We start from the raw sequence: 26,631 nt of genomic DNA on the forward strand, positions 1-26,631 counted from the left end.
CTCAACCACTGGACCCTCTGCAGAAGACCTGGTCCTGACTGGAAATTGTCCTCAATACCCATCTTTGAGGCACTGAGGCACATACTTCTGTTGGAATTACTTCTTCCTTCTTTCTCTCTCCCATTTTCCATCCTGACAGCTTCTTTCAGCATGGCCACACTAACCTGGGCTGTAGATCCCTCCCCGTGGCTTCCCTCAGCACAGCCACACTAACCTGGGCTGTGCTATCTTCCCACTCATGTCCTCAGCAAAAGCTGCCATTAGCCATTGTCCTAGGAGCTCTGTGGTCTTGGCCGTCTGTGCAGGCCTGGAAGCCTGTCTGCTGTCACCTGCCTTAGACTGTCCTTCATACCAATAGGTCAGCCAGATCTTGCCCATCTTTAGACTTCCTGCAGATGCTAGAACAGGAAGTAAATGGGTCTCTCTGAACTCCTTAGATTCTTTTTGTTTGCTTGCTTGCTTGTGTATGGGTGTGGTGCGCGCGCACTCACATGCATGCTGGTGCCTGCGGAAGCCGGAGGTATTTTCCACTGTTGTTTTCCACCATATCTTTTGAGACAGGATCTCTCACTGAACCCAGAGCTCATCGATTGGCTAAAATGACTGGCCAATGAGCTTCAAAGATTCCCTGTATCAATCCCTGCCAAGTGCTAGAGTTCAGGTGTGGTCAACACTGTCTCTTACATGGGTGCTAGAGATGCGTGGATCCCCATGCCTGTTTGACAGGCATTTTACCAACCAAGCCGTCTTCTCAGCCTCCAGTTTGGGGAACATTTTTCTTTTTTTTAACATAGGCCTCCTCACTCTGTAGCCCAGGTTGGCCTGGAACTTCTGCTGTGTAGACCAAACTGGCCTTGAACATGTAGTAATCTTCCCACCTCTGCCTCTTGAGCACTAGGCTTTGCAGGCATGTGCTACCATGCCTGGCCATAACTCCCTAAGTTTTTGCTTTCATGTCATGTTTGTATGAAGCATTCTGCCACTAGTTTTCTGTGCTGCCTTCCACCTAATGTAATGAGGGAGGGGCTCCTGCACCTCCTTGTAGGGCCTGGCTACTCCTTGGGGGGCTCCTGCACCTCCTTGTAGGGCCTGGCTACTCCTTGGGGGGGCTCCTGCACCTCCTTGTAGGGCCTGGCTACTCCTTGGGGGGCTCCTGCACCTCCTTGTAGGGCCTGGCTATTCCTTGGGGAGCTCCTGCACCTCCTTGCAGGGCCTGGCTACTCCTTGGGGGGCTCCTGTACCTCCTTGTAGGGCCTCCTACTCCCTGGGGGGCTTCTGCACCTCCTTGTAGGGCCTGGCTACTCCTTGGGGGGCTCCTACACTTCCTTGTAGGGCCTGGCTACTCTTTGGTGGGGCTCCTGCACTTCTTGTAGGGCCTGGCTACTCCTTGGGGGGCTCCTGCACCTCCTTGTAGGGCCTGGCTGTTCCTTGGGAGGCTCCTGCACCTCCTTGCAGGGCCTGGCTACTCCTTGGGGGGCTCCGGCACCTCCTTGTAGGGCCTGGCTACTCCCTGGGGGGCTCCTGCACCTCCTTGTAGGGCCTGGCTACTCCTTGGGGGCTCCTGCACCTCCTTGTAGGGCCTGGCTACTCCCTGGGGGGCTTCTGCACCTCCTTGTAGGGCCTGGCTACTCCTTGGTGGGGCTCCTGCACTTCTTGTAGGGCCTGGCTACTCCTTGGGGGGCTCCTGCACTTCCTTGTAGGGCCTGGCTACTCCTTGGGGGGCTCCTGCACTTCCTTGTAGGGCCTGGCTACTCCTTGGGGGGGCTCCTGCACTTCTTGTAGGGCCTGGCTACTCCTTGGGGGGCTCCTGCACCTCCTTGTAGGGCCTGGCTACATGACTAGGAAGCTTTAGCTTTTGCTCTTTTGTAGGTTGTTTATAAATTATGGGTTTAGAGCTGGGGTGCAGCCGAGCAGTGGAGCACATGGCTGGCATGCACAGGGGCCAGGGTTAGAGCTATGAGCACCACACATATAAAAATGATCGCATTTCAAGTGCCTTTCTTATAACAAGAGTTTATTGGGACCAGTCCAGCTAGTATTTCCTGTGCCTAAAGAGAGGAAACAGAGTAAACTTCAAACCCCTACCCAGATCTAGCCAATGGACAGGACATTCTCCACAGTTGAGTGGAGAGTGGGGCATGACTTTCACACGTACTCTGGTGCCTCTCATTTGACCACGTCCCCTGGATGGGGAGGCCTGATGGCACTCAGAGGAAGGATAGCAGGCTACCAAGAAGAGACTTGATACCCTATGAGCATATACAGGGGGCAGAAGTCCCCCTCAGTCACAGTCATAGGGGAGGGGAGTAAGGGGAAAATGGGAGGGAGGGAGGAATGGGAGGATACAAGGGAGGGGATGACCATTGAGATGTAATATGAATAAATAAAATAAATTTTTTAAAAAAGAGAGGAAACAGGTAATCCCAGCACTTAGGAGGCAGAGGCAGGTGAACCTCCAGCCTGGACTGCAGAGAGAGTTCCAGGACAGCCATGACTCCACAGAGAAGTCCTGTCTCGAAAATAAAAAAACAAATAAAACATTCATTTAAAAAAGAGAGGGAGAGGAGAGGGAGGCACAGATGTGTTTTGCAAATGTGACATGCAAAAGGACTGTAGTGTAGAGTAGAGGCGCTGCTCTACCAGAATTCACATTACCAGGCGGCAGGTGCTGAGAGCTGGGCTCCGATCACCTGCCTTTCCGACCGTGAGAGGGACCAGCTGCCTTTGCTCCTAGTGCTGTGAGCATTAGTGACTTATAAAGCCAGGTGCAAGACTTCAGTCTGCCTGCCTGCCTTCTCTCCCGCCCTTTCTCCTCTGCCTTCCTTCCTGTCTCTTGACAGTCTCCTGTTTTCCAGGCAGGACGTGGGTTTCTGATCCTCTTGCCTCCGCTTCCCAAGGCTTGGGATTGCAGGAATGTGCCACCACGCCTGCTTTAATGGTTCCTTTTCAGCAAGGGGTAGTTGACTGGTTTGCGCTTTGCGCGGCATGTTCTAGGAGAGGCAAGAGGAGTGGTGTGAACACTGCTGCACTGACCCTGCACCGGGAACTGTTTCAGTAGCCAGGAGCAGGCTGCCAGGCACACACTCTGAAGGCTGGTGGTTGCCCCTAAGGCTGCGGGCATGGGGGGGTGGTGGTGGTGAACAGTCTCAGGCATGCTAGAGCAGGGAGCAGAGCAGGGGCTCTGAGGAGTTTGCTGTGATGGAAGGAGACTTTGTAGGGCTGCTTCCCCTCAGCAGCGTCTGCTTGGAGACGAGGGCAGGTCCCTGGAGCCAGTTCACGCCCCTCTGTTCCATGGACCCTGAGCATGCTGACCCTTGAGCCTGCTGCTTCTCGGCTCTGGCTCCTCCTGGGGCAGCCTTCACTGAGAGCTTCCTCAGCATAGTCTCACCAGTTCTTTTTATTACTGAGGAAAGCGGTGCGTGCCTTTTCCACGTGCCCAGCCCACTCCAGGTCTCCAGTTGAGATGAATATGCCTTCTCCTTTATTTCCCAAAGCTTGTCTTTCTTGGGGTCACTGGAGAGACAAACCCAAGAAGGACGAGCTTTGTTGTCAGTTCAAACTGAGTCCTCCCCCCCCCCCCCTTTCTCTTCCCACAGGGCAAGGTGGAAGTAGAAGCCGGGAAGGAAGGAATGAGGTTTGAAGCAAGTGCTTTTTCATACTACGGTGTGATGGCCCTCACAGCCTCTCCAGGTGAGTGGCTCCTGCCTCTTAGCACAGGACCCTGCTTCAGGAAGAGGCAGCCTTCCTCCCGTCAGGTCTCCTGTGCCCAGCACGCTTAGCTTCTCATTGACGCCTGTGCACGTCTCAAGTGTACACATATACCGAACACAGCTGTGCAAACCAGGAGAAACAGAATGTTAAGGACCGTAGCGAGCCCTCTCACCCTCCTCTGAATCACTGTCCCCCAGAGGTCCCCCCCCCCATTCTTGAACTTCGTATGTAGAAATGGGCACAGGATGTAATGGGTCGAGGTTGGCTTCCCCTGCCCGATGCTGTGCTGCCGCAGTCCTGTGTTGCCTGTGGTCGTGCGTCATCGCTCTCCCTGCCGCATGCTCGCTGTTCCCTCCTGTGAACACAGCAGTGCACTAAGCCCGCCTTAGGCTATGGTGGCAGGGCCATGAGGCAGCTGGGGATGCTCGGTTCACAGGAAGCAGGAAGAGATGACTGCTGGCACTGAGCTCACTCTTCGCTGTCCAGTCCAGGACCCCAGCCTGTGGATGGTGTCCCCATACTGCAGAGTGTATGTTGTCATCACTCAGTTACACCCTCCCGAAAGTACCCTCATAGACATACCAGAAGTGTGTTTCCATGGTGATTGTAGACCCAAGGGAAGCTGGCGCTTAGGTTTCCTGTTGGGGCACCTGTGAAAGCTCCGTGTGTTCTGGTGGGTATGCACAGCACGCTCAGTTCTGCTAAGTTGCTGGTTAGCTTTAGCGCTTCCTAGAAGTTTAGAACTTGCCAGAAGTACTGTGTCTGTCGTGCTCCTGCCTGTCATGGGAAGTGTCACCTGATCTCCATTCAGAGTCTGAGGCAGACATAGTGGCTCTCCTGGGGAGTTCACATTGCATCTTCTTGAGGATGAAGATGTTTGTTTGCTATTGTTTATCTAGAGAGCTGGCTGTTTGCGGGGTGGGTGTGCCATGGGGATTGAGCAAGTTCCCTGAGATTCTGAGGTGCCTGCAAGAAGCACCTGTCCCAGCAGGAGAGTGGGCACCCAACACTGCATCTAGACACTCCATTGCCTCTCTAGGAGCAGGTCAGGTAGGTAACCAGAGGTGCTGTACTGCCACCTTGTGGCCAAGAAACAAAAGGACAGTCTGTACAAGGAAACCTTTACAAGCGGCCAAAGCTAAAACCCTAGCCCATTTTAAAGGAAGGTTGTGAAATTGAAAATGTCTTAACAGGGATGGGCACCTTCAAGTAAGTTTGTCTTTGTGACATTTGCCTTACTGTCCCACCCAGCAGTGTGACAGGCATAAGGATGTTACCACTAGAAAGCCAGTGAACTGTCAAAATTCCTCACTCTCCTGTGCAGGTTTTGTAGCCCTAAGGGTACATTGTCACCATTGTCACCAAGTATGCATGTGGGTCTGTGTGACCCTCCTAGTAGGTCTTTGCTGTAAACATGAAACTGATCTCCATTTCCACTGCTTGGTGACACTGGATCTGGGAACTTTGTAACTGGGCGTGCAAAGACCCATCACAGCTCGAGATGCAGGTTGTGTGACAGAGAGAGAAGGCTGAGTGAGGTGCTGTGTATACAGTGTGTTATTACTCTTAAAGGATGATGGCTCCCAGAACATAGCGGCAGGAGAACTGGTACAAGTTCAAGGTCAGTGTAGTCTACTTCGTGGGCTGTTAACCAGCCAGGTCTACATAGAAGGACCTTGTCTTAAAAAGTAAACAACAAACACAGAACCTCAAGAAGAAATACTACAGCACAGAAAGGTGTTAGTGTTAGGACTGTTCTGGGACTATGGGCCCCAAATTAGCCTGGGTTAACTGGCCCTCATCCATAAGGCAGCTCTGAAAAGAAATGAGAGCAATACATTTTAGCCAATTACTGGTTGTTTAGACCTAAACGCTAGCCCAGCACACATTGAATCATAGCGTAAGGAAAATCCCATTTAAAAAGACAGCAAAAGGGCTGGGAACAATGGCCACACCGCTAGTGCCAGCCCTTGGCAAAGAAGAGGGAGGACCAGGGGTTTAAGGCTAGCCTGAGCTATTGTAGTGAGGCCTAGACTACAGGACCAACCAAAAATAACAACAGAAACCAGGAAATTCACCTCGTCCATTTCAAAGGCTGACTAGGGCCTGGGATCTGTGATATTACAATGTGACTGTACACGGAGATGCACAGTCAGGACAGTTTTGCCACAGTAAGACCTGCCTGTGTCTGTTCCAGTTGGTTGTGGGGCTGGAGAAATGGCCTTGGCAGGTAACAGTGCTTCTGCCAAGCCTGGCGACCTGAGTGTAATTCCTGAGATCCACACGGTAGAAAGAGAGAACTGACTCCCACAAGTTGCCCTCTGTCCTCCATGCATGTAAAAGAAATGGAAAGTGAGCTGTCCACTAGGGACACAGAGGCAGAAGGATTGCTGTTAGTTTAAGGCCAGCCTGACCATAGCAAGTTCCAGGCCAGCCAGAGCTGTATGTTGAGACCTTGCCTTGAAGCAGGGTAGAGAAATAAAGCCTACAGTCCTGGGACATGTGGGAAGGCATGCCCTCGAAGTTTTCCCTGTAGCGTGGCTAGTGTGCGGTGATGAGGCTAACCCTTGCCTGCTGCTCTCAGGCAGCTTATCATCCTGCACATTTGCCTCTGTTTTGAAATCTGCAGTTATCCCAAGCAATTCAAAATATCAGGCCAAAGTTATGAAACCAAGAATACCAGAGAGTTGGGTAACTAAGGGCTTGCTGACTTGTGGTGAGTGAGCCCTGGAGCTGGCTTAGGCCTATTCTTAGAACCCCTACCAGCTGAGCCTCCAGGTGTACATGGCCAATTGTGACTTGGACCTTGAGAACAGCTTATTTTGGGGCTGTGGACACCAGTTGGGTATTGGGGGCTCAAGAACATTGCAGAAAAAAGCACAAGAATAAGATTCTTCCTGGTGGCATGCTCCCCACTCTGGTATTTCTGGAAAGTTGTTTGTGTCCCTTTCTTTTATATAATAGCACGTGGGCCATGGCACTTCTGGGGTGGAATGCTCATGTTAGTGAGACAGTGCCCTTCCAGTCCCTCGGGTGTGAAGCTCTTTCTGCTTCGATGCAGTCTCACTCTGTCTTTCTCCATTTTTCAGTTCCTTTGTCCCTGTCTCGTACCTTTGTTGTCAGCAGGACAGAGGTGTTAGCAGCGGGCTCTCCAGGTAATTGTGCATGCTTCCTTTTCATAACCCTGATCAGTCAATCAATAGCCTGCCTCCACACCAGGGATGCCTGGCCACCAGGCTGCGCGCTCCATTTCCATAGCGCTCTTCCCACTTTCCTGCCAACCCTAAAACCTCTAAGGTTGCTGACTAAGAGGGAGCCGTCCAGGAGCACATGGGCTACAGGGGGCTGGAAAGGAACTGGATGCCAGAGAGAGTTGCTATGGTGACTGGCTGGCGGCTACCGCCCAGCCCACCTGCACTGGCCTGGACCGCTCAGGTCTGCCCTGAGTCTTACTCCATCTTCAGCAATGTTAGGAGATGTGGAGTTTGCAGAGGGCTGAGGGCCTTGGAACCCAAGTCTAGGAAAGGTCTGCACTCCTGATGTGGGGACTCTTTCTCGCTGTGAGCTGGCTGTGTATTTCTGTCCTCCTCGGGCAGGTGGCCCTCCTGCTCCCAGGGTCTCGCCTTTAGTTTGGAATTAGTACCATACACATTCCTAACCAGCCGCTGGTTACCTCCCTGCAGGAGGGCGTGGCCATGCCCAACAGCTTAGCCACTGAAAAGAAAACTTTAATCTTCGCTTAATTAAAATGGCTTCACCTTAATTGAGCTTGTTGTGTGGTGCACACATCGAATCCTACACACAGGAGTCTAAGGCAGGAGAGTTGAGAATTTAGGACCACCATGAACGGCATATAGAGCAAGACCCTGTCTCAAGAAAAGATAGACTCCAGGCATCTGTGTGGGAAGTGCAGCTTTCCTGTGCTGCTTTTCCTGGTGACGCTTGTATTTTTTAATCTGGCTGATAAAGTTTACATACAGTTCAGGTTCAGTCAAATTCTAGAATGCTGATGCTTGAAGGAGACAATGCTTATCTAAGAAGGAAATTAATGTTCCTTTAAGCCTGCTGTCAGACAGGTGCGATGGTCCACGCCGCTAAAATCTGTTTTTAAAAGGCTACAGTACTCAGATTGCTACATGTTCAAGAACAGCCTGGGCTACATAGTGAGTGTGATGCCAGAATAGCTACAGAGTAAAACCCTGACTTCAAAAAACTCAAAATAGAGCTTCAGAGATAGCTCAGTTGCTGAAATGCCAGAGGATGAGGACCCAATCCCCAGCTCCCAGAAGCTAAACCTAGTATATGTGTTTGTGATCCCGACACTGAGGAGTGAAACACTGCAGGACCCCTGGGCTCCCTGGCTAGCTAGCTAAGCCAAATCAGTGGCCCCAGGTCCCAGTAGAGTGACACACACTATCTAGAAATAGTGGACAGCTCCTAAGAGACACCCAGCATTGACCTCTGGTTTCCACACACACCATACATGAAAACAGACAGGCAGGTAGACACACACACACACACACACACACACACACACACACACACACACACACACACATTTTGCTCTTAGAATTTGGCATGTCTGAATATAAGATGTTTATGGAGCTATTTGACTCAAACCAGTGAACAGAGTACACACGTGCATCGGCATGCATGCAGCATGCATTTTTATTTTTCTCCCATTTGATTTGCTCATGTTTACTGTTTGTTTAAAAAGTTGCAGGGTGAATGAAGTTGGTGACTCAAGCGTGTTAAAAATCCACACTTTACTTTTGCTGTAGAATTTGAGATGTTTTTGCTATGCCTGCTCCATCTGGTCAGAAAGAAGCAGTCCTGCCTAAAAGGTCCTGGCCCACAGGCCTGCTGGCGTTGTAATACAGAGCTGCTTCTTGGGTGGGTGTTGGGCTAAGCCAATGATATCCAGTTCCTTCCAGAAGGTGACTATGGTTGCAAAGGAGACATGGTTCATTAATGTGCCTGCTAGTTTGCTGTCAAAAGAAAGGACTCCTAGGTAGGATGGATAAAATACATAAAAATAACTGAGTCAAAAAGCCAGACAACTAAAACAAAACAATGCTGAAAGGGTTTGTTTGGTTTTTGAGCTAGGGGCTTAGCCCTGGCTGTCCTGGAACTCGATATGTAGACGAGTCAGATCTCTAACTCACAGGGATCCCCCTGCCTCTGCCTCTGCCTCTTGGGTGCTGGAATTAAAGGAGTGCATCACTATGCCTGGCTTGAAAGATTTTGGGTTTAGTTTGGTTTGTTTTTTAAGAAGAGGTCTCTTGTAGCCCGGGCTGGCCTCGACTTTGACATTGCTGTATAACTGAAGATGACCTTGAACTCAGTATCTTCCTGCCTCTGCCTCCCACGTGCGTGGAGCAGGGTTGGGTGCCACCACACCCAGCTAAAGCTGAAGTCTCATTACTGTCATAAAACCTTGACATACAAATTCAGTAGCAAAACATGAGCCCAAATTCGGGTGGGGCAGCTGCTCCTGCCTCTGCTCCGGGCTCTGGGCTCCAGGCTCTGGACTTCACTGCAGGTGAGTTTGGATTGCAGGCCCATTGTGGTTTGTGGTGCATATGGACCAGTTTACACTTAGGAATTTAGTCCTTTGTCTCAAGGATTTTGGGCAGAGGATGTGACTGATTGCCCCACTTGCTGGGACATCGAAAGTACACAAGTAGCAACAGGCAGAACTCAGGCTGCCCATGTGCTGCCCTGTTTGGGAAATTGCATTAGAAGCGGGATTCCCAGAGGTCCAGTGTGGAAAACACTCCAGAGAAGGCTGCGTGGAATTCTTAGAGCTAAAAGCAACTGTGAATTGAGTTGAACTCACTGTCATCTCTACCAGGCTGCAGTAGGGGAACCAGTGCTCTCAGCAAGAGGATAGAACCAAAATACAGTCCCCTTGTTGAGTGGGTAAGCCTCTGCCTCACGGTTTTGGTCACACTTACGATTGGACACTGTGTGTCCTTCAGACTTACATCCTACTCAGGTCTTAGAATAGTGAGAAGATCCCCAGATCCTGTTTACATCAGAGTACTGCCTGGAGGACAGACTCCAGCAGCTTCTTGAGAAAACACACAGCTTCCGGCAAAGAATAGCAAACAACCAGCGACCACAGAAAACCAGTTAAGTGTCTTCTGTCCTGCCGCAGATTGTCCAAGTCTCCCCTCTTTTTACAATCACTTTATATTAATTTTTAAAATGATTAAATGCTCCTGGCTGCTTTTTGTGAGCAAAAGTTGAGTGTGAGTCTGTTGGAAGGGCAGGCGACACAGTTGTCTCTCAAGGTCTGCTGCTTTCCTGTCAAGGAGAGCTGGCCAGTGTAGCTGGCCATGTGGTGTAAGCTCACTCTTTCTTTAGTTGGTGTTAAGATTGTAATATTGTCCATGAGATGCTGAGCAGTGTATTAAAGTCATGAGATGTGCTGCCAGCTGATCATGTCAGGCCCCTGGCCCTGTAGGAATGGTATAGGAAATGAATGGCTTCTCCAGACTGTGGCTGTGATGACAGGCAAAGTAAGGGGTCTGTTGCACATGCACGTAACCAGAAAAGCAGTGCTCGCTAACAGAGAGCCCAGAAGAATCCAGGCCCTCACCTCTACCTGGGGATCTGGCCAAGAGCAGTGAACCTGCCAGGCGCCTTGCCTTTAATATCTTGAGACCATAGACGTAAACACTGTTTCAAAAATATGTGTGGAAATGTGACTTGTGGCTGAAATTTAGAGGTACAGCCTCGGGATTCCTTGTTCAAAAGAAAGGCGTGTCATGACGTGATGTCATCATTGTGCAGAAAGGCTTGATGCAGGAACATAGTAGTGAGGATGGAAAAGAACGTGTCAGTGGGGCACATTTATCTAGCGCTCTCTGGGCGCATGCTGTGCTCAGCACTGTATCTTCCTTTCGGCCCTGAGCTGGGGAGTGAGTTGGGAGCACTGTGCAGTTTAAGCACTCTGAAGCTGGCCAGAGTTGGATTACCTCTCTCAGGAGGTGGCAGAGGCAGTAGGGGGCGCTGCTGAGCTGACTGCTGACTTCAGTGGGAAGCCAGCAAGGGGAGCTGGAGCGCTGGCAGAGGCACTGGAAGAGAGGCAGTCTGTGGCCTATAGCGAGCTTGGGGGATGGGGGTGGGCTGAGGGGTTTGCTCCCACTCTGCTTTAGGTTCTTCAGCCCAGTTCAAGTTGCTCAGTGGCACCATGTAAGCCTGTCACTTGAAGTAGGAGGTACATGGTGGCCATAACTCCAGTAGCTGAAGGGCAGGACCTGCCACAGGCTAGCTCTTCTCTGGGGACATCTGTTTAGGACATTGGAAGATGGGTGAGTGGGTCCCCTCTGCTCCTGTGGCATCCTATAATTCATAGCCCATTTAATGTATGCAGTTGGTTACAACAGTGGAATAGAAGCCTCCTTAGTGGGAAAAGTGAGTTTGTATTTATTATTTGGTTGGTTGGTTGGTTTTGATTTTTTGAGACAGGGTTTCTCTATGTAGCCTGGATGTCCTGGAACTCCCTCTGCAGACCAGGATGGCTTTGAACGCCAAAATCCACCCGCCTCTGCCTCTCAAGTACTGGAATTAAAGGCGTGGACCACCACACACAGCTCAAGTTTTATTTTTAACACAATTCATCTTTAAAGCTACAAGGGATGGGAGCTGGAGACGGCTCGGTCATTAAGAGTACTTGTTGCTTTTCCAGAGGACCCAGGTTCAATTCTTAGCACCATCTGGCAGCTTAAAAACTGTAACTCCAGTTCCAGGGCCTCCAACGCCCTCATCTGCCCTCTGTGGGCACTTGCAGGTGGTGCATAGTCTGCAGGCAAAATACCCGTACACATTTTATTTTAATGAGGAATGTTCTTTGACAGCAAGAACACTTAGATTCTCCTGCCTTTCTCCCCTCTATCTTTCTGAATGCTTGCTCCCAGGAGCTCACTGCAGCCACTCAAAGCATCAAGACACTGTAGGCCTGCCAAGGGGTCCTCACCTTTGTCACTGCACAGGGGTGATGGAGACAGACAGAGGGACTTGGATCATTTGTTTTGGCTTCTGGAAAAATAATAAAGAGGCTTTTTATGGTCTTTATTAGTATCAGGTAGCTTCAATGTCCTGGACCTTGTCCCCAGCCCTGTCTGTGCACCTAGTGATGTCCCCTGGAAGGCAGGTTCCCAGCTGCAGAGCCTTGGCCTCTATACCCAGAACTGGGTCCGGCCCAGCTGAGACACAGGGAGCCTGCAGGAGAGGCGAGGTGTGTGCTTATGTAATTACCTTCCATGTGGGGTGAGTACCCTCCAGCGGCTCTCCCTACAGTGCTTTCAAGGCTGTTTTCTCCCTTTTCTAGGTGAAAATAAGTCACCCCCTCGCCCCTGTGGCCTGAATCACTCAGACTCTCTCAGTCGGAGTGACCGGATTGACGCCATGACACCGACCTTGGGGAGCAGCAACAACCAGCTCAGCTCTTCCCTCCTCCAGGTCTACATCCCCGACTACTCAGTGCGAGCTCTCTCTGACCTACAGTTCGTCAAGGTGAGTGGGGGGCTGCCTGGCCGGATCCAGCAGGTAGCGCCACATCCCCGACAGCTCGCCCACTCGCCACAGGCCTCCCATTGCTGTCAGAGCAGCCCACCTCCCTCTTCCGGGCCCAACACACAGGTTGGGAAACACATTGATCTCGGTTCCATCCCGTGAGCGGCCAAAGCAAACATGGTCTTGCCGGGACCAGGAACTGGAGTGAGGGAAAGCCATCCTCAGTTCTCGGGAGCCCCTGGCTGCTGACTGCTTGGCCTGCAAGCACTGAGGTTGCCCTGGAGACAGGGTCTTCTCTTAGCCTGAATTAGACATCTTTGGGAGACCAAAGCAGCGTTAGCGGATGGAAGCTGATCTCACTCTTCTAGTCGCTGAATGTAAGAGGCACGATGTAGCAGTGGGCCTAGTGGGGAGAAGCGGCTGGATTGCTGACGTGACCTTGACCTTCACAGAGTGGCTCGGTGTCTTCTCAAGGATGGTTTTCTCATAGAGCTCTGGGCCTTTTGGGGTGTTCAGTGTGTGATGTGGTGTAAGAAACTAGAGAACCTAAAAATAAGTGTTCTCTCGGTTTGTTTTCTGTGTCCTCTTCTGGCCTCAGATCTCCAGACAGCAATACCAAAATGCCTTGATGGCATCCCGGATGGACAAAACCCCTCAGTCTTCAGACAGTGAAAATACTAAAATCGAATTGACTCTTACGGAGCTGCAAGATGGGTTGCCAGACGAGACGGCCACCTTGCTCAATGAACAGAACTGTGTGTCTCACAGCAAGGCCAACCACAGCCTGCACAGTGAAGGCGCCATCTAGGGCCCTCGGCCCTCCTTGTCCTGCCCTCCTGGCCTTGGTCTGACCATGACTTCCACTAGTGTGAGCTTGTCTGCCATGCTGCGACCTACAGCATTGAGACCAAAGACTCTGCCCCTTTCCCTGGAAGCCGCAGGGGACAGCAAGCTGCGGAGGACGGCGTGGGGAGGGATGGAAACTAGACGTGTGACATTGACAGCTGGGGCATGGCTTTCAAGAATTCAGAGACAGACTTCTTCCGCCCAAATAGAATCATGTTTATTTTTTCAGTACCTTTATCGTTTCTTTCCTCCCTCAATTTGCATGAATTTAAAAATTGTTGCATTTATTTTTTTTTTTTTCAAGAGATCATGTTTTTGTTTTTAAGTGTCTTTTGCAGAGTTCTAGGTTGGTCTCTCTGAGCTAACTCTGCTGTGACCCCACAATGTGACCCTAACAGGATGGACTTGCCCCTTGAGTGGCCTTCCTTGGCCATCCCCAGGAGGGGTACCTTTCCTCTGTGCCCACGTGTGTCGCTGTCGAACTTGGATGAATGAAGAAAACCATGTCACTGCAGAACGTGCCAAGTCTGTCGTCACTGTGGGTGTCGGCAGAAGCTGCAGGTGCCCTCTCTGCACATAGTGTTGTTTGAAAATGGGATGTCTAGCCATGTCCCTGCCCTTCAGGGAGGGTTGGTGTTTGCTTGGGAGTGTGATTTTCCTGCCACCCGAAGGAATTTTTATCACCAAAATGAATGTTAATTAATTTTTAAACCCATGGTTTGTCATTGGCAAGAGGCAATGACTTCATCCCGTGGTCCTGTGACCTGGGGTGGTCTATGGCAACGGCTAAGTCCCTCCCCGCCCACCTTCCTGGCCCTCACTCTTGCTAACCCAAGCTGCTGCTACAGGTGCCAACAAAAGTCCTTCCTGGGGTTTCTTGATGAACACATGTTGTGGTGGCACGTGGTGTGGTGGCATGCGAGTGCCTCTTTCCTGCTGGGATTTGTGTATTATAAGGGTGGGCGGGGGTGGGGAGCAGACTGCACACTTGGGCATTTCTAGACCAGTGTTTTTAATGGAAGGAACAGGGGATTACCTGTCCTTCCATAGAGCGAAGTGCCCCCTCCCGTCTTGTCCCTGGGCTCCGAGGCCCAGAAGTGGCAGTGGTCCTGCTCAGTGGTGCCTCCTGCTTCAGATGTGGCCAGTGCCAGAAAAACCACCCATATAGCCAGTCAGTTTGACCCCAAACGGATTCAGAAACCAAATGTGTGTTGTAACCATTCCATGTGTGTGTCCGTCTTCTTTTAATACCAAATTTGCTGTGTGTTGTGGGAATTGACACCACAGGTACTGCTTGGGTGGCCAAGTCCTTAACTAGCTTGTTTTAAGTGGTTGCCTGCATTTGCTGGTGATACTCATACGCTGAAATGAACTCCTGGCCACAGTGTTCAATAGGATTCTCACTACCCAGGTCACTTCTGGAGAAGAGAGCCTTTGTGTGCCTGGGCTTCTGCACAGGGAGCCCCCAGGCTGAGCAGCAGCCTCCTCCTTCAGGTACGGAGTCTGGAAGGGTTGGTGTGTTGTTTTGGTCTCCTGGTGAATGGCCAGTGACTCTGTGTGTGTGTGTGTGTGTGTGTGTGTGTTCGTGCTTGCGTGCGCACAACTGGAACCCACGGCTATGTACATGCTTGGCAAGTGCTCGCTCGCTCGCTGCCGCACCAGCAGACCTTGGCTCGGGCTGCTGGTGCCATGTTCACTAACTGTTACGCTGGGTAGTGGTCCTGGTATGTGCTCAGAAGGTTTAATGCCTGGTAGAGAGGGGCTGGTACACTTAGTGGAGGGTCATTGGAGCACCTAGCCTGTCACCTTGGGACGAAGCTCCTACCGTATGGAACCCACACTGTGAGTACCCCTTTTCCAAACACATCCAGTGAAAAAGACCGTTTCCTAAGGAACATGATGTATACAGATGTGAGTGCTCTGGGTTTGGCCAGGGTCAGGGCCTCTCCACCAAGTGTCCACCTGGACCCCTCCCTCAGGCCTGGGGAGCCAGGAGCCTAGCCAAGGCTCTCTGATGGTAAGTGCCCCAGGGTCAGTCTCTTCAGGCACTGTGCACAGCTGCCTCAGGGAAAGAAGCGGCCTTGGTCCTTTTTCAGAGTTCATTGTTCGTGAATCCTAGAGATGCATAAGCATTGGGAGGTAAGAGACTCAGTTACCACCGACTGTGGCAACTGCTGAAGAGGTCTCTAACAAAGGAGCCGAGAGGTGGACTTCTCAAAGATTGAGGCTGTGGCCTGCCAGCTTTGTGTTCATTTCCGACTAGTGATCTAGTTACCTTTGATAGTTACTTGTATAATAACCAGGAATTCAGATTAGTTCCTGAGCATACAGTGGTGTCGTGGCCATAGTTTCAGCTGCTCTGGGGAGAGCTCTCAACCTTCAGACAGGGCCTGCATCTGCGTGTGTAGTTCTTCCTGGTTCCCCACCCCCACCCCAAACAGACTCCTTAGACACTGGAGAGATAGATACTGGCTCTGCGCCCTTCTGGGTGGGTCCTGGCTAGTCAGGCCACTTAACCATCCTTGGCCTCACCTCATGGGGCTCCCCAGCCAAGAAAGACTGGCAAGTAGTGGAATGGCCACCGACAGGGGCTCCTTCCTTGTAGCTCTGGCCTGTAACCCCTCCTGGGCTGCTGCATGTGCAGACATGGAGGGGTCAGGCAGGCTAGATGCAGGCCTCTCAAGTTCTGGTTGCTGTCCAGCCAGAGGACAGGACAGCGCCTAGAGCTGGGTGCTTTGTGTGCAGACATTGCTGGGACACTGTCATTGCAAACGAGGGTCATTCACTCAACCGCCCTTTGTTCATCATGCAAGTCCAAACTCTAGGAAACTCTTAGGAAAACAGAATCCTGACATTTATTATAGAGTATTGGGGTGCTAGTCAACTAGCTTAAACTTTGGTTTTTAATTTGAAGGTGCCGCCTCTTTCATACTGTGGGCGCAGTTGACCTCACGTGAAGGGAGCTGAGCCACAAACCACTTTCTCGTGTTATTCCAAGAGATGTATGCGGGTGTTCAGTGCAGAACTTCACACATTGATATGGAACATTAACTGTGAAAAGTCACCTTGCCATCCCCAGCTCTGTGAGCTAAAGGACCAGCATTTGCAAATCTAGGAAAACATGGCAGGTCCAAATGCATTAAGAAATGGAGCAACAAGATTTTGAGTTAAGTAGGGACCATGAACTTCAACCCTCAAGTTATTTGGGCTAAGGAGCAAACCAAGTAGGTGCTGGCTTACTGAGCCTGTGTCCTGGCTAATGGAAACATACACAAGCACCTCGGTTCTTTGAAGGCCACCAGGGATCTGCCACAGTCACTGCCTGGACCCAGGGGATGAGGTCTCCCAGGGGTGAACCCAGGCAGGCAACTCCCTGAACTGGTGCGGTGTACACACCTTGTCCCTTGTGTGCTAAAGAGCAGGCTGAAGAGGTTGGCATCTCAAGATACACCAGGTAGGGTAAACTCCCTGTGGCTTGGCATGGCGCCTCTCCCTGCTCTGACGTGCTGTTCTTGGGAAGGGCTGATGGCTGTTTAGGCACTTAGGTACCAGAATGCCTTCTTTCTGGGGGAGCAAGCTCTTTCCGGGGCTGTTTGCTTCCATTCTGGGCCATAGGCTTGTGGTGCTTCTGTCCGACAAGGACAACTGGGTAAGTTGTAGGCTAGCCTAGAATTAGGAGGCGTTTAGAGGTGAAGAGGGAAGTGACTGTGGGGGGATCTGGATGTTTTTCCCATACAGATTTATCAGTGAGCAACCTACTCAGTGGATTTTTATACCTCAGGGCCATTGACTTTCGTTGTGTTTGAGTGGCTGATGGGAAAGGTGACCTCATTGAGGTTCACAAACAGTGTTCCAAGGCTGAGCCACTGTTCCTGGTCTCAAGCCTGAGATGAACAGGCCTTCCTCCAGCACCTGTGCGCCCTCCTCCTGGAGTCACTGCTAATTTACTGGTTTTTCTTCTGGAGAGTCCCCAGTCATCCTCCACCCCCACCCAGTCAGGCAGAAGGAACGGCTAACGTGAGCATCTGGGGACCTTTGCTTCATGGGTCCCTGTGGCTGACTTAGCTCCTGCAACCTTCTTATACCGGAGCCACTGAGACATCTCAACTGCAGTTGTTTTAAATGCCAGGCAGTACTTGAAGCAATATCAAAATGCCAAGCAAGTCCAGTTGTAGGTGTTTGTCTGCACACAGCTGAACGCATGGGGTAGGAGAGATGTTTCAGATGACGATGGCGCAGGTCTGCCTGGCTCCACTTGGAAGGCACCTTCTGATGCTGCTCACGTCTGATCCACATGGATTTACTTCGGGTGCTGGATTCTTCCAGAATCACCCTAAAGATAACTACCAGAGGGGCCAGACAGACCTGAGTGCCTGCTCTTCTTGGAGACTCGGGTTCTTACATACAAGCAGCTGGGGTACCAGGCCTCTAGAACAGGGAAGTGGGGAGGAGTGCTGCCTAGGACTCACTCCCTAGGGAGCCCCGGCTGGCTTCTGACTCACCACTATCCATGTCTGGTCACTGTGAACAGTCCATCAGTCTATTGACTTTATTTTTAGCAGTCCTTTACACCCACCAATGTATATGCTTTATTTTATATTATTTATTATGTACATATGTCTCTACTGTTAGAATATCATGTGACAAAGACACTGTTTTGAAGCCCCTCATCCACTGAGCCTAGGGTTCTGTTACCCCTTATTGGGTGAGAGGATGGTGGTATTTTTTGTTTAAAAGGAAAAAACAATTGCACCAGCTTCTTTCATTGCCTTTTCCCAGCCCATTCCTGATGGCCAGTATTGGGAGGTAGGTGGAGGCCTAACTTCTCAAGTCTCCATGAGTTCTGCAGAAGTGGGCTTTTGGTGGTTGGGTCTCTTTCCCTGTGCATATGGCTATGAGACTACAGCCCCATTCCTCATCCCCACCCAAGCCAGGTCAGTTTTCTGGTCTCAAAATGATGGCCTCCACTTTTCACCTTGGATTACAGAATCTGTATCATGGAAGCTGCCTGGCCATCTAGGCTCTGAATATGCCTCTTCCTGGTGTCATGGCCCAGTTACCCACAATGCCTTGGGCCTAAACTAAGCCCTGCTTTGTCTGATTTCTACCCTCCTCAGCTGTACCCACTGAATCATGGTGTACATTTCATGCATTTGAGCAGTGGCATTAATGGAAAGCTAAACACAGGTCACGTGCACAAGCTGTCATGATGGACGCGTTTATAATTCAAATGTTGTAGATTTACAATACCTATTTATTTGTACCAATTTATTTGTAAATCTTGTGATTGTTTTTAAAAGGTTTTGTTTATTTCTATTATTCTATTTAGATAAATGACTTTCTGTTCACCCTTTCAGCAGATGTGTGTTCCCTTTTCCTCCGTGTAATACCAACCATTTTGTTTTCTTCAGCCTTGGTCCCCTGCCTGACCACATAGCTTTCCTGGTGGGACAGCCTGGACTGGATCACATGAGGGCGTCTCCTGTGGACAGACACTGTAAAGCCTCATGTTCACAGAAATGCAAGAGTGGTGCCTCCCAATACAGCTGGTTCTGGGGAGTGTTCTTCCAAGGAGTGAGGTCTGCCCCAATCAGACCCATTCCCTAGGGACAAGTAGAAGCGACACACAGCAGCTAGGCAGACAGGAAGACCAGCTTTTTGCATAGGCTTCTCAATTGGCTCCGAAGACGAGAATAGCTATTTGGGTCCTCTAAACCAGCAAGGGAAGTCAGCTCTTTCGTGAGTCACCTTCTAGGAAGGCTATTAGATGCTCTTCAGGAGTTGAGAATGACCCTCGTCTTCTGTTGTCACCCCAGACCTATTCCTTTGGTCCCTTCTCAGGTGACAAGACCCACATCTTCTGAGTTTCCAGGTGCTTGGTGATCCATTACTTGACTGCCCCTTTCTGAAGTCCTTTGTGTTTTTCTGTTTTACATGCAGCAAGCCCATGTTCTGAGAGGCAAGCCTCCAGTGGCCCCTCAAGAGCCCTACTGTGCTTGACCATGACGTTCAGTCTATTTTACTTAACACTTGTCCGGTGGGAACATTTCAGTGGAATATTGACAAGACCAACTTTAAAACCCATCTCTCTCGTCATTACATTTCCTGAACAGGGAAGGAGTGCACCTATATTCCAGGGAAGTGTCTGGCTCACTTTCCCCAGACACAGTGCAGGAGCAGCAGAGCAGGCAGATGGCCACAGCACAGCTCCTCCCAGCTAACTGCTGCGGCTGGATTTTCATCTGGATGAGTCCTGAGATGGGTGGGCATTAGAAAATGCTCACAGAATCTAGAAGAGGTTATCCTGTGAGGAACCCTGTGCAATCCCCCTATACTCCTGCCAGTTCACTTCTGAGCTTTACTGAGATCTGTGTTTGAGGAAACAGATACAAAGCAGAAGGAAGACCTTGTAGACAAAGAGGCAGAAGAACTTTCCTTACCCTGGTGATGGCTTCTGGCAACTTGCACTTCAGTTTGCAGGGCTGGGGAGCAAACTCTACACATGCTAGACAAGTGTTCCACTGCTGAGCTACGCCCCACCTACTTTTCTATTTCTTGAAGGCAATGCAATCTAATGAGACATAGTCCTCATTAAAGTCCTAAAAGTTTAATTATATTAGATTGCTAATTAGATCTTTTGCTCTGTGATTGCTTCATTTTCCTTCTGAGGGCCTCCAATCTGTGCTCATTCTTCTAGGAACAGATATTCAGTAAGTCCTAGGATAAAGGAATGATATGTGGCCCTTGTCTTAACTTTGGCATGTCCTTTGTCCTGGCAGATGACCTAAGGGGCAATGCATGCTGGGCTGTGGTGAAGTGCTTCCTGCTGTTCTGTTGGTGGATCTGAGGTGCTGAAAGCACAGGAAACACCAGGCAGGAGTTCTGGGACTGAGCCTGTTTCTGCATCAGACTTGGCAGTCACCTGCTTCAACTGCAAGTTCAGGGCCTCTCAGTAAGGAACGGCCACTTAATAAAACCTTTCAGTGCTGGGAAGGCTTGCCTGGCAAACTCCATTGAGACAGTGACTGCATGGTGCACAAGCTCCTTGCCTCACTCCCATCCTCCGGGTCTCAATCTGCAGACCTTGGGAAGGGCTGAGTGTGAAACAGCCCCCCTGCACCTGTTTGAGTAACAAGGTGGAGTTTGGGTACTGCACCCCGTGTGAAGAAACCTCAAGTGGGCAGGATCAAAATTAGGATTTTATGAAGTTGGAAAGTACTGATTACTTAGACATGTGGTGTCTATGTCTCAATCTGAGACAGGTGCTCAGAGTTGGGTGTAGTTTCTCTAAGAGGAACTTAAGGGGACTGTTGCACCATGCATCTTTTCATAGTGGGACTGTGTTGACAAATGTCACTAGGCAACCTCATGGGGACAGCTGATAGCATGCGCTTTCATACACCAGACCGCTGACCAGCAAACATCACCACCTTATGGGCCACTGTGATACACTTGTTAACTGACACACTGGTGTGGCACATGGCTACACTTCATTTCTTGCAGTTACAGTGTTTAGTCAGACACCTTCGTAACACTGCGCTTGCTGTGTGCTGAGGAGCAGGGGAAAGTGATAAGGATGGAAGCTGTGAGTTTTGTAAATGGATACTCTTCCTAGATGATCTGCTTTCTGCTGTTTCTGTACAGCAGCGGGATTCCCTGTGAGTGAGGCGTGTGGCAGGCATGTCTGCAGTTATGGGGCTCTGCTTTTTGGCTATTGCACACATGTACATCATCTATGCATCTCATCTTTGGTAAGGATTCCAGACTCAGGCGTCCTGAACGTGTGATTAGGAAGCGCTCCCTCTGAGGAAAAACTGTATGAGAAGCTGATGGTAGTCACGAAGAAAGAGTGCCACGAAAGACTAAGTGCGAGAGCCTGCCTCTCCTCAGACCCAGGGGGAGCCACCGAGAGCCTGCCTCTCCTCAGACCCAGGGGGAGCCACCGAGAACCTGCCTCTCAGACCCAGGGGAAGCAAGGCTGCCGCAATATGGCAATAGACGGTCTCAGTTAAGATTTTTCCCACTGCCAGAAAGAGGTTAAATAGTTTCCATAACATGGAATGTGAGCGAAGTTCCTAATACAGACTTAAATATGCAATTGTTTATCCCAAGCTATTTGTGGTGAATGAGCAGTCTTTAAAAGTGCCCAAGAAGCCTCGGAAAAATCGTAGGACTTTAAAGTTGCTAAATAAATAAGTCTGATTTAGAAGTATCTAAACATGGACAAGCTCCTTTTAAATCTGAAATGTAACTACATACAGCATTTATAAGTGGCTTCCTAAAAACAGTGTGACTGAAAGATCTATTTAAGTGCACCTTGGAGTACCTTGAAGGGGGTAGTCTGATTTACAGATATCAGCAGATCTATGCTTATGGTAAAAGGAATTTTTGGGTGTAAAACAAACATTGAGCTTTCTCTGTTTCAAATGGTTTCCGAGATGCTCAGTGCTCTACTAGAGCCTCTGTGGAGTGATGCATGAGGCAGCTCCTGTGGCCATGGGACTGCATGATACAGAACACTGGAGTCCCTAAGTACCACATGGCCCGCTCTTGGAGTTCAGTCTAGCACTGAAAAAGGATTCTTGAATTTTGATGTTCTACAAAGCCTGAACACTGAGGAGTGTTTTCAGAGTCCCTAGGAAAGGTTCTCAATAGTGATGGAAGGGTTAAGAAAACAATAGAGAAGTTTACTGACAGCAGAGAACTCATATTTTACATTCTGAAATGTCCAGTCACAGCTGCTTGGTCACCTGCCATGGAAAGACTGCCCAGCACATAGTATGTGTGTGTGTGGGGGGGGGGGGAGTCACCTGCTGGTCTCTTACAGAGCCCTAGATCATTAGCAGCTCCTCCTGGTGACCCTGAAGAGAAAACGGGACTCAACACGGAATTCTGTCTCCAAGCAGTCTCCCAGTGTCATCCGGCCAGTAACAAACTGATATACAGACACAGCAAGGTGAGTGATGCCCACCTCTGCTAACACACGGTGATTCTGCAGCTGTCATATGGCCATGCAGAGGAGATTTGGGCTTGAAAAGACAACATTATCAAACGAGGCAACATCTTCAGTGTCAACTGGAATGAGAGTGATTAGACTATCCTAGCCACCCTAGTTACTAGCATTTTAAAACAGAGAGACAACTGTCCACATCCATGTCCCAGAGATTCCGGTTAGAATGCATGTTACTTGCTCACAGGACTCACCAGAGCTGGTGAGACCTGTGTAGCCATAGGCCTTGGCAAAGTTGCTGAACCATGTCCCATACCTAGCAAATGCTTACTTTAAAGCAAGCCAGGCATGGTGGCGCATGCCTTCAATCCCAGTGCCCTGGAGGTAGAGGCAGGTGCATCTCTGTGAGTTCAAGGCCAACCTGATCTACATAGTGAACACAGTACCAGGACAGCCAGGACTACATAGATAAACTTTTGTCTTTTAAAGAAATACCAAAAACCTTGGTGAAAAAAATCTTTATACCTATGAAACACTGTACATATAAGCACATTTTTAAACTAAAAGTGATACATATATAGTTAGCAATTTTGAAAGAAAATGCCAACCCTAAAGCCATCTGAAGACCAATAGCTGTGACAGCTGTACTACACAAGGGCTGATGTCAGCATTAGACATACTTTACTGAGTTCTAGAGCAGCCAGTACCCTAGTGACCAGGGCCAAGAATGGAAGAGAACAAATGACAGTTAAAGCAAGAATCTATCAACTATTCCAATGCTGGACAAGTCCCGGCACTGGCAGGGCAGTCACATGCCTTCATGTTTACAGGACCTTGCTTTATTCAGAGCAAGAAGTAGTTTCCTGTAGTTCTCAGGTGAACTGACTCTGACTGTGCCTCTTGCTGTAGAGCCGCTGCCATCGCAGTGTGCATGGAGGCCGCTCGCTCCTGCAGGCCATGCTGATGAAGGCAGCTCTGGCTCTAACAGCACTTGCTGTTCTTCTCTGGGAACTTGCTCCTTTGTACTCTTAGCTACATTCCCCAAAAGAACTGTTTTTATATAACAAAAAAAGCACTTGTGATACCAGCTTTTGAAAATGTAGCAAGGGCTGCTGGTGGTGGCGCACGCCTTTAATCCCAGCACTCAGGAGGCAGAGGCAGGTGGATCTCTGTGAGTTCAAGGCCAGCCTGGTCTACAGAGTGAGTTCCAGGACAGCCAGGGCTACACAGAGAGACCCTGTCTTGAAAACAAAACAAAAAAGGTAACAAGGATGAGAACTTTTGCCTCAAATTCAAATCCCCGCAGTCTAGTCTAGAATGGCCCTAAGCAGGGGAACCCAGGAAGGCACCAACACAGCAGGGCCACGGAGGAAACCCAAAAGCTAATGGAAGGAAACTCAACCCCAACAGAGGACTGACTACACTTGATAATGAAAACATGTATTTCTCCACTGATACACAACACTGTGTGATGCACTTGGAAAAGTGGGGGGTTGGAGCAACAGCACAGCTTACAGTAATACAGTATCTGTGGGTTGCCTCTTCCCACTAGACCTGTGGCTCTGCTCTGGAACCCTTTACTACCTTAGTGTATCCAGACCACACACTGACGATGAAGATAGACAAGAAAATTATCACAAGCAGTGGTGCCATCTGCATGCATCCCACCTGACTTTGACCTGTTCTTCCTGTACAGTTTCAAACCATCTGCAGAGAATACAGATACACAAAACTGAAGGAAGGAGCTATGATTAGAGGTCTTAAAGCATTTAGAAACTCCAAACATACCTCTGATGGATTCCTCCCACCCTCCCTAAGACAGTCCTAATAAGGCCACCCCTTTCCCCGTGAGTCATGTCAGACTTGTTGGGTGCTCGGGGTTTTAGTCAGCCTTTTTATTCTTCCTCTTCTTCCTCTTCATCATCATCTTCATCATGGCAGTGTGTAATCTCCTGGGGAGCCAGTGGGAAGAGGTTGGGGGGCTTGATTTCACTAATAGACCTTGTAAGCTGGTGTCGCTTATAGTCGGTGTCTTTGAAATCCACTGATGTGCGGTTCCGGGTGGCGAGAGGGGACTCCATCTCGTTGATATCCACATGTGTGTGCTCCACTGTTGATTCATGTGGCATCTAGAACAAAGCACAGGCTCAGGGTGCAGGCAGAGCAGGTAAGCGCTATCCTAATGCTCTTATCTCCAGTGGCCCTGCTGAGTGAAGTCTCTAAGGGGCCAGAGATAGAAGTACCTAAGCTTTCAGATCATTTCCTACAACATGGAAGTGAATAAAACAGAAAAAAAAAACCCTTACTTTTATTTTTATACTTCCAAAACTAGTTCTGTCACAGCAGTAGCAGGACATACATATAAAAACATTTAGCCAAGCCAGGCGTGATGGCGCTCATCTGTAATCCCAGCACTTGGGAGGTAGAGGCAGGGCAGATCTCTGTGAGTTCAAGGGCAGTCTGGTCTACAGTACAGAGCGAGTCCAGGACAGGCAGGGGGCTACACAGAGAAACCCCGTCTCAAACAAAACAAAAAGACAGAGACTCTCAATGTAGCCCTAACTCAGAAATCCACTTGCCCCCATCTCCCAGGTGCTTAGACTAAAGGCGTCACTACCACACCTGGCTCTTTTTTCTTTTAAGACAAGAGTCAAAACTGGCTTTGAACTCTCACAATCCTCTGGGATTACGGGTGAAAGCCAACACACCCTGCTCAAAAGTAGCCTTCACTGTTAGAGTAGCCTCAGAAGGAAGTGTTGTATTCAGTGTGTATTTCTTTACTAACCGCATAAGTCAGTCATGGTTTTCACCCAAATTGTCTCCCATGTGACCCCACAACGCTGGCTGCAGAGGTGACTTCACTCACCAGGACGTGGGCAGCTCTGAAAAGGTAGCTGAATGGGTAGTACAGCAGGTTGATGAATGATGCTGCGTAGAGATCAGCGTAACGCATCACCTGACTGGCAAAGAGCGTCTGTCTGGAGCCGCTACGGAACAGGCTTCCCATCATGCCGTAGCACATGTCCATGTCATGAGTTACTTTCTAAAAAGAGAAGGTTCTCAGATTATGCAACTATGTGTTGGGTGCCATCTACATACAAGTCCGTGCATCACACATGACATGAGTTAGTGTGACTTCCCACATTTTCTCCCAGATCCCATCTGGATACCTTAATGCGTCTCTGAATGGAGCTAATGTCCGGGCGCTCATTGCTGCTGCTGTCAAGATGTCTAGGACAAGAGGAAACAGTGAGAATCTCTTAAGAGAACAATCTTATCCCTATGTCACTCTTTAGAGGTAGGTGTTTTTCAGAGCATTAAGTTGTAGAATTGAGAAACTTACTTGTAGAGTTCAGCCAAGAAAATATCCAAGCTCTGAAGTTCTTCAAAAAGTGCTGCAAAGAAAAAGGAAATGTTTTACACAAGTCAAGCAAAAGCACCTGGCTTCTAAGTGATGCTCAAAGTAATGACATTTCAGATATGACTGAAAGTGTAGCCTGGTCCTAACGTGCCAGAGTCAAGTGTATAAGTCACCTACGTCTCCTCAGGGATGCCCTCTGACACCCACGTGGACTCTGTCAACAGAAGAATACCACAGTCCCGTCCTCCTTAGAAGCCACTGACCACAACTCCTGCTTCGAGCCATGTATTCACTCTGGGTTTTTACGCCCTGGGGTACAGACACCAAAGCAACAGTTGGTCTTTAACTTTAAGAAAAGCCTGTTTGTGTATGCATGTGTATGTAGAAGTCAGAGGACAGCACGTGAGTCAGTTCTCACCTTGTGTATTCTGAGGTCTGAGCTCAGGACACGCTCAGCAGCGAGCGCCTTTACCCACTGAGCTGTCTGCCAGCCCTGATGGTCTGGACAATAAAGGACTAAGAATTAGCTGACTTGTCCAGAGTTCCAGGTCAGCTAGTCACACGTGGGAAGCTTAAACTGTGTGGGCCACAGGAGCAGAAGTAGTCAGTGCCAGCTACATCCTTCGTGGGTGCCCAAAGAGGAAGAGCCACACCCTAATTTAACCTACTGAACAGAACATGCTTTCTTCTACCATCCTTACAGTCAAGAAAAGCCATTCAAAGCATGCTCTGTCAGTGAGAAGAAGCCATCACGTCTCTCTTCTTTATGCTTGTACTGCCTGAGTGGGGCCTCGCCAGCTTGGAGGCAGAGACTACTGCCATTCTCATTTTCACACATGGAAAAAGAAGGTGAGGCCTACGGTGCATGCAGATTGAGTACATGAGCCAAAGCTCCTATCAATGTAGGCCAAGTAGTCAGAGTTGGCAACTTTTACCACATGAGAGTGACACACTCAGACCAGATGGAGACCCTTGCCTACCAAATGCCTTTAGGTATCCACCTGTGGCCCAGCTGAAGGGTGTACACCACACGACTCACACTATGGCTCAGCTTAAGAATGCCATCTGGCCTCTGTCTTCAGGAACACCAGGTGATTCCCATTCAGAGCCATGGCTGCCCCAGAATCACGGTGTTAGACACGGAGACTGTTGGTGTGGTTGGAGACACATGGACTGCAGACCCAAGGAGTTCACAAACTCTTACTGTAACTCAACTTAGGACAGAAACATTCTACACTAC

General features: G+C 49.6%; 2 protein-coding genes across 10 annotated transcripts in view; one reads left to right on the forward strand and one right to left on the reverse strand.

Moving 5' to 3' along the window:
- Positions 1-13,837, forward strand: part of Cnnm2 (cyclin and CBS domain divalent metal cation transport mediator 2) — a 130,817-nt gene extending 116,980 nt beyond the window's left edge. The window contains exons 5-8 of one of the 2 annotated variants that reach the window (XM_051146720.1): positions 3,597-3,690; positions 6,801-6,866; positions 12,050-12,234; positions 12,833-13,837. In XM_051146720.1, coding sequence (XP_051002677.1) covers positions 3,597-3,690; positions 6,801-6,866; positions 12,050-12,234; positions 12,833-13,042 — 555 coding nt within the window. In that variant the 3' untranslated portion in view covers positions 13,043-13,837. The remainder of the gene's footprint in view (positions 1-3,596; positions 3,691-6,800; positions 6,867-12,049; positions 12,235-12,832) is intronic. The other variant, XM_051146721.1, reaches the window with a different exon arrangement.
- A 9,702-nt stretch (positions 13,838-23,539) lies between these two features.
- Nt5c2 (5'-nucleotidase, cytosolic II) overlaps positions 23,540-26,631 on the reverse strand; it is a 126,287-nt gene continuing 123,195 nt past the window's right edge. For all 8 annotated transcript variants that reach the window (XM_051146724.1, XM_051146722.1, XM_051146723.1 and 5 more), the window contains 4 exons: positions 25,374-25,425; positions 25,201-25,261; positions 24,897-25,073; positions 23,540-24,159 (listed from right to left, as the gene is read on the reverse strand). In XM_051146724.1, the coding sequence (XP_051002681.1) occupies positions 23,926-24,159; positions 24,897-25,073; positions 25,201-25,261; positions 25,374-25,425 (524 nt within the window). In that variant the 3' untranslated portion in view covers positions 23,540-23,925. The remainder of the gene's footprint in view (positions 24,160-24,896; positions 25,074-25,200; positions 25,262-25,373; positions 25,426-26,631) is intronic.

This window comes from Acomys russatus, chromosome 5 (genome assembly GCF_903995435.1).
Source record: "Acomys russatus chromosome 5, mAcoRus1.1, whole genome shotgun sequence".
NCBI classification, from domain to species: domain Eukaryota; kingdom Metazoa; phylum Chordata; class Mammalia; order Rodentia; family Muridae; genus Acomys; species Acomys russatus.